Source organism: Bactrocera latifrons, unplaced genomic scaffold (genome assembly GCF_001853355.1).
Source record: "Bactrocera latifrons isolate USDA-ARS-PBARC rearing strain unplaced genomic scaffold, ASM185335v1 scaffold_774, whole genome shotgun sequence".
NCBI lineage: Eukaryota > Metazoa > Arthropoda > Insecta > Diptera > Tephritidae > Bactrocera > Bactrocera latifrons.
In genome coordinates this window covers 68,771-76,357 of record NW_017537461.1, presented here as the reverse complement: position 1 = coordinate 76,357, position 7,587 = coordinate 68,771, and the positions used below count along the sequence as shown (strand labels likewise).

The 7,587-nt window shown below is 42.2% G+C and overlaps 1 protein-coding gene across 1 annotated transcript; it reads left to right on the top strand.

Moving 5' to 3' along the window:
* Window positions 1–801: 801 nt before the first annotated feature.
* LOC108976540 lies at window positions 802–1,239 on the top strand. The gene has a single exon (XM_018945735.1). The coding sequence runs from the start codon at window positions 802–804 to the stop codon at window positions 1,237–1,239; it is 438 nt and encodes a 145-aa protein (XP_018801280.1).
* Window positions 1,240–7,587: the final 6,348 nt, after the last annotated feature.

Below are 7,587 nucleotides of genomic sequence, written 5' to 3'. Positions count from 1 at the left end.
GGCAAAAAAAAGGGGGACAAAGAACAAGCACCAACGTGTCCAGCGCTGCTGAAAACAGTTGTGGGGACTCTATTCCCCGCACAGCTCCTAGAGCACCGAACGGCTAGCACACAGGAACCTGCTGAAACAGAAAACACGATAGTCACCTATGCTGAAGTATTAGAGAGGAACCAACCGGAGACCCGAGCTCATGTCGACCACTCTKCATGCTGGATACGACTGGCAAGATTCTAGAGAGGATAATCTGTGCACGATTAGAGCTGCATTTAGAAAAACAAGATAAGAAAGGTCTGTCCGACAACCAGTATGGACTCCGCAAGCAGAGATCAACCACTGATGGGATCAAGAAGCTTACGGACATAGCCAACAAGGCAATAGAGGGTACCAGATGGCTGTATGGCACAAAGGAATACTGCGCAGGAGTCACCTTTGACGTCAAAAACGGCATACTGACCCCATATTATCAGTGCATTAGAACGAGATTATATCCAGCTACCTGTCGGACCGGCTGTTACTGTACGATACAGATGACGGGCAAAAGAAGTATGTGGTAACGGGCGGAGTTCCACAAGGCTCTGTGCTAGGCCCATTGTTGTGGAACGTATTGTATGGTGGAGTGTTCCGTCTTCCACTCCCGAAACAGGTGCAGGTCATCGGGTACGCGGATGATATTGCCATTACCGTAGTGGTAAAAGAACGGCAACAAACCTCCAACTCGGTGAACAAAAGACCGAAGCTGTGCTAATCACAAGTAGGAAAAAACTCGAAGGCATCAAACTAAACATCGACGGCCATAGTATCATGGCACAGAAGACGCTGAAGTATGTTGGAGTACTGACAGACAATAGACTCAGGTACAAGGCGCACATTGAAAAGGCATATGAGAAAGCAGCACGTGCCACGGCCGCACTAGCAAGAGTAATGGCCAACATTGGTGGACCAAGCCAAAATAGGCGTGCGCTCTTGGACAAGGTGAGCCAATCACTTATGATGTACGCGGCGCCGATATGGGGACCAGCATTACAGCAAAAGACGTATGCTAAGAAAACGAAGTTTGCAATGCGGCTTAGTGCCGTTAGGGTCACATGTGCATTTCGTACGGTATCACACGAAGCGGTTGGGAGCGGGCATTATGCCACCAGAGGTAATGGCCATGGAACTCAAAAGAATATAGACAGATCTACAAGACTGGGCAGGCGGCTAACGGCTGAAGAACGGAAGGATGAGAAGGAAAAATGAGTGGCAAAAGCGATGGGATGCTGATTAGAAATGTACAAGCATGGGTAGAAAGGAAACACGGAGAAACAGATTTCTACCTGACGCAGTTTTTGAACCGACACGGGTGTTTTTGAGAGTATCTCTATAAATATGGACATGACGACGGGACGAATTGTACTTTCTGTGACAGCAGCGGAGAAAATGCGTTGCACATCTTCTTATTTTGCCGAAAAGGAGGGAGCCGATCTACAGAAGCTGACAACGGAACGAGTGACACCGGATAACATAATGCGATTTATGATAGATTCGAAACAAGTGTGGGATAGTGTGAGAGCGCGGTGTGCTATAGTTCTGAAAGAGCTAAGAAGGAATGAGTGGCAACGCAGGGAAATCAGAAGAGGGATGAATGAGGAGTAGGCCGGAATAGCGTGAATGACGAGCCAAATGGCTAAGCCTGGTCTCACGATGTAATGCTTAACGACAGTTCCGTGGGGCAAATAAACAAGCAAAGACAATGAAGTTAAGGGTTTATTACGTAGGCGTATTGGTCTCCGTTTCAGTGACCAATACGAATCTTGCATACCGTCCGGAAAAATTACGGTATCTTTCGAATATTCTCCCTCCAATTTAAAAAAAACGTTCAAATGGGCGTGCAGGTGTAATACGTGTAACTGGTAATGGGCCCATCCCTGCTGTAACAGCACTGGCTTGTAGCAAACACAATGCACACAGGAACGAACGATGCGACGAGCAACATCTCTAGCGTTGACAATCCAAAATTCTAATCTGATGAAGGCCACCAATGCCTTTGGGCCTACATGAAAATTTCGCAAATATAGGTGTCGAACGTACTTTAGTACAAACTTTTATGAGTTCGAAACCGGTTACGTTGTCCAAGAACGGAGTGAGAAACTTCAAGTTACTTTTTTGAGCTTGGTTTTTTCGAAGCAATTGAATATCGTTTGAAAAATGTTGTTGCTGAATATTGAAAATAATGCAATTTGATGCACGTTGTAATTCGTCAGGGGATGGCGAAATGGCGGTTGTCGTAGACTTTCGTCTGAATTTATCACTGAACCGAAAGATCCAGGCGGTGAGACGCAGACAATGGAGATACGAGCTTATACCATTAACGACATCGATCAAGTAATTCACCTCCTTCACTACAGCAAATGTCTTCTTGCGTTTCTCTCCGTTCACAATATTCATGTCAAGCTCGATGTTACTTGTGTGCCTTGGCCATTTCATCGCGACGTCTCGCAAAAAGTCAGGACCAGAAAACCATATCGAGGATTTGAGCTCAGCAGCAGGGCAGCCTCGAGATACTAGGTCGGCTGGATTTTCTTTGGAAGGCACATACTTCCATTGTCCACCTGCAGTCAATTCCTGTATGTCAGATACCCTGTTGCCCACGAACGTTGACAGCGTAACGGAGTGTTGTTTTAACCAATGTAGAGCTAGTTGCGAGTCAGTCCAAAAGAAGTTGTTATGCGAACAGAGGTAAATATGTACTCTACCTTAGCATAAAGGCGAGCGAGAAGGTGGGCACCGCAAAGTGCGAACCTTGATTTTGAAGTGAGTAAATGTACAGCAACCTTTCCGACGTAGTCTTCTATGCGTATGTAAATCGCCGATCCTTATGCCCGAATTGATACGTCGCAAAATCCATGTAACTGTATGTCGCGAGCATTTGGTAGCAGACAATAACGTGGCGGGATGAATGATGAAAGCGAGTTAAGAGATGCAACAATTCCAGGCTTGGTGTATATGTTGGGGAATCGACTCGTCCCAATCTAATTTTAGCAGCCACAGTTCCTGCATGATTATTTTGGAGGTTAGCACTAGTGGGGAGAGCACTCCAAGTGGATCGAAAAGCGATGAAGCGATAGACAGTATTGTGCGCTTTGTGAYAGACTTGTGAACTTGAATGAAAACAACAACGTGTCGTTGCGTTGATTCCAAGTCACCCCAAGTGCACTTGATATAAAATCATCGGTAATGCTTAGCCCTTTCATAGTTTAGCCTTCCAGGAAATCTGGGTGATTGGAATGCCACTTGGATAGAGGAAACTGTCCGCGTTGAAGTATCTCARTAACTTCTTCCTTTAATGTGTGTAAGGCATCTGTGTCATCCGCACCACATAGAAAATCATCCACATAGGACGAATCATCCAATTGGAAATTCTGCCCTATGCTTCTATGCTAATTAGTGAAGGCTTCGCACTGCTACTAAAAGTAAGTCATTTAGCGATGTTTGTGTTGTAGTTTCGCAAGGAGCGTCGAACACTACTCGTAAATTTGTTGATGCGCTTGTAGGTTTCATTACGCAGTGATGTGGTATGTAATAGTGTGTCTAATTTCGGCGCCTTTACTACAGACATGTGACCAAGACCTTCGTATTCTTCCATGAACGAGACGTACTGGGAATAAGTGTCTGGCGAATGCGACAGACGGCGTTCGATTGCTAGGAATCGGTGGCGAGCGATATCGAATGAGGCTCCAAGTGCAGTTAAATGGCAACCTCGTCTAGTTGTATCTTGATGTGTTGTGGCTATGACGTTCACAAATGCGATGATCAGGTGAAATACTGTTGGGTTTACTGTCGACAGTTTCGAGCTCCCAAAGGCGTTGCATGTTTGAGTCGATAGAGTCTTCGCGAAATAGCAGACATGACTTTGACGGCGTGTAGTGCTTCGACTGGTATCTTCCAGAAACCACCCAGCCAAATAATGTTTTTTGCAATGTAGGTAAATTCGGACAAAGCTTTATTTGACCAACTCCGAGAGCTTCAAAAAATGACTCTGTTTCCAACTACAGATCGATGCATCGAGATTTGAAAAAGGTTTCGTCAGCAAAAGTTTTATTAGCTGAGAAGTTCCAGTTTATTGTGTCAATTTCAGCGTCAGGTTGGTATGCAATATGGGGTGTCATACCAAACTGGAGCGAAAGTTGAAATGCTGACGTACGTGACTTAATTGTTGTGRTGGTTCGAGCTTTAAGATTGGTAACTGAATCACCTATGCTGGGAATGCCAATGTGGTACTTTTCCCGATGAAGGTGAAGCCTTTGTGCGAACTCATCTGTCATGAAATTCACTTGAGAACATGWGTCGAGAAGAGCTCTTCCAAGCTTGTAGGTACCCATGAAATCTTTAACAAGAACTAGAACTGTTGCTAAAACGACCTGGTCGTGATCCGATGTCTCCATATGCGAATGCATGGCTGCTAGTTGGTTGTAAGTATGAGGTTTGGTTGAATATGATGCTGATGATGCTTGAAACGATTGCGAAACAGGAAGAGATGTTGGACTTGCAAGTGTAGGCAGAGTCGTGTTGTCATGATGCAAGAGCGTATGATGCGTTCTGTTACAGGAGCGGCAGCGATTCTTCGACGCACACTGAGYTACTCTGTGACACCCACTAATTTTGTGTTTATCGCTAGAGCAAAGAACACAAGAAGGCTTAATGATGGAGAATGATGAGTTTTGTCCACGGGTAATAATCCGCTTTGGTTTGATGGACTCGAACTTATGGTGTGACGAGGAGTCTGATGAATGCAAAAACTGACAATGGTGTTCTAAAACTTAGGTGCATTGTATCCAAGTTGGAAGTGATTTGTAGTCTAGCGATTCATTCCATTTGTTGCGAGTTTGCTGATCACATTTTCCAATAACAATGTAAATCAGCATTGCTTGTGCGATATTGGAGCTCATGCCCAATGATTCTAACGAACTGAATATAGCTGATGCTTGATCAATCAAACTACACAACTGTTGATAGTTTGATTTTTCGGCTGTATGCAGCGTGAATAATTCCTTCCAAAAAAAATAAGAGTGGGATTATCGAAGCGTTCCCTGAGTCTGTCTAAAGCTTTCGGGTAGTTTTCGCTGATGACCTGGAAGGCTCTTACGGTTTCCAGGGCTGAACCTTTAAGACMTGACAACAAATAATTGAATCGTTCTATATTTGATAGTCTAGTCCCGAGCGACAAGTTGAGTAAAAGATGCAATAAAGTTTTTGTATTCTGCGTAATTCCCGCTAAAAGTAGGCAACGACAACTTTGGCAAGAATGATGGCGTGGAAACATTAGTTAGTACTGTTGTCTCGGGGTAATTAATTGTAACGTTTCCTTTGTCCCCAAGTTGTGCTTGAATGCAAAGTTTAGCTGTAACGAAGCTATCCGCTAAATCTGCGCGACCGTTGTCTGATGGATCCAAATCTTCAATATCAGCTTGGACTGAGAGTGCTTGCTTAAAGTATGACTCTAGAATTCCCAGTCGGCACTGTAACTCCACATGTGAAGGCTTTTCGTCAAAGTCCTTTGATCCCTCAACTATAGATTTAATACGTGAAATATTGCTTTTTATATTAGCGCGTTTGCGTTTGGAGTGTTCAAGAGACATTATCCCTTTTACGTTATTTTTGTACACCCTTAATGTAAAGCGAAGAGAATAACTATCAGTAATCAATAATAGCGACAGCAAAAACGATGTTCTCTACAGCTCGCTAACAATGCGTAGTCTCACTAAACCTTTAGTACAGGCAGCTTATGCAAAAAAATGTAGAGAGAGATGTAACTAATAAAGCGCAATAATATGCTGCTAGCAGCAGAGCTCTCAGAATAGATGCTTTTACAGAATAGCAGCAACAATGAGCAGAGCTGAGCAGAGCAGTAAAGGCGCTGACTTATGCGATGCTGAGTGTGCCAAGCGGTGATGTAGCGAATTATATGCATGTAAATGGGTAAACGTACTTATGTATGATGATAAACTAATTTGTTCTTATACGTACACTTTCCAATGAGCGGTAATTGCACCAACTGTAGGAATTCTTAAAATCCCACTAGACAAATCATCCGATCGCAAACCAGTTATGTGCAACTAAACGGAAATCAGTCCAGCGATCTTCCAACAACTGCGAATGTAATTTATGTTCCGATTACTTCACTAACTATTTGTTGGACGTGTGTATTTTTCAATGCAATTGATGTAACTATTGTTCAGGAACAACCCTTAGTTTTTTCAAAGTTTTTCACACTTTGCGCAAAAAGGTAAACTTGTTTCACACTGCCCCACGTTGGGCGCCAAAATGTTGAAGCAAGAAGCGTTTTTCTTGCTCTATTTTATGTTTAAAATATACGGGGGTGTAAAACAAATGAAAGTGCAGTGTGCTCTTGTTCGCGGTTTCTTAGCGAGTGGTTTATTTGTTAAGTTGTTCATATGTATATACATAATTACTCTTTAGAAGATTTGCGCATTGGCATAGGGAGAGAAAATTATGAGTACAATATGTGTATGTATACATATGTGTGTAAATGTAAGCAACGTAAATTAAATTATTAACAAGAAGAGATATAAAGATATTTATAATAACAATGTATTACTTTTATACGGAGCACGGGTCACTGTCATTAAAGTGACCCAACATACTGTTCATCCTAGAAATAATGAATGTTTTTATTTGCAACTGCTGTTGGTAAATGTACGTGGACCAAAGTCATTTGCGCATTTGAAAACTGTGAATGGCCACGGATGAAAAACATATCTAGAAGAATGTGAACCGAATCATGTCACTTTGTCCAAAAATTTTATTAAAATACTTTGCAACTTAAAAAAAAAAATTACGTGGCAACTCTCACTCTTACGTTTTGAGAGGGGAGAATATGTTGCACTATTGCATGATTAGTAGACAACACTTTGAGAAAAGAACAGTCGAACCTGAAAATATGTTGAGGAAAGAACGAGTAATTTTAACAGGCCGTGCATAGAGTAGCATAAAAGGAAAAACTGGCTAAATGAGTAGCGACGTCGCATCACATTTACATCAATTCACCACACCGAATCAACCATTCCCCTCATCACGCGAGAGAACACCACACATTAACACACATACACGCGCATGCACCCAAACGCGATGACACTCTGCATTCTAATTAGAATAAAAGGAAAAGAGAAAGGATCTCGCCCTCTTTTTTCGTTACGACGTCGAGCAACCAACATCTTCGCTCTCCGCAGCACCCCGGTTCCGATCCGCTTACCCGAGTTATATCTAATATATATTTAACGTTTTTTAAAACCTACTGGTTGCAATATATATAACTGATCAGTTTATATTTATATAAATACATTTAACGTTGTTAAACTCAGTTCAATTAAATCCATTTTATTATAATAAGTGTGAAGTGAATTTCGCACAAAATAAAAGTGTGAGTGGCCTGAAAGGTGAGTTACTGTACATGGTCCTTCGAGCCATAAAGAAAGGCACTGTGGCTAAATAAAGTCAATAAAATTAAGATTTGAAAAAAAAAAATCAATAAAACTCTTAATCTGTGAGAAAGTGCGGTAATAAAAACCGAAAAGGTAATTATAAGTG

Coding starts and splice junctions, on each gene's coding strand:
- LOC108976540 (XM_018945735.1), top strand. CDS start 802: ATGGCACAGAAGACGCTGAAGTATGTTGGAGTACTGACAGACAATAGA.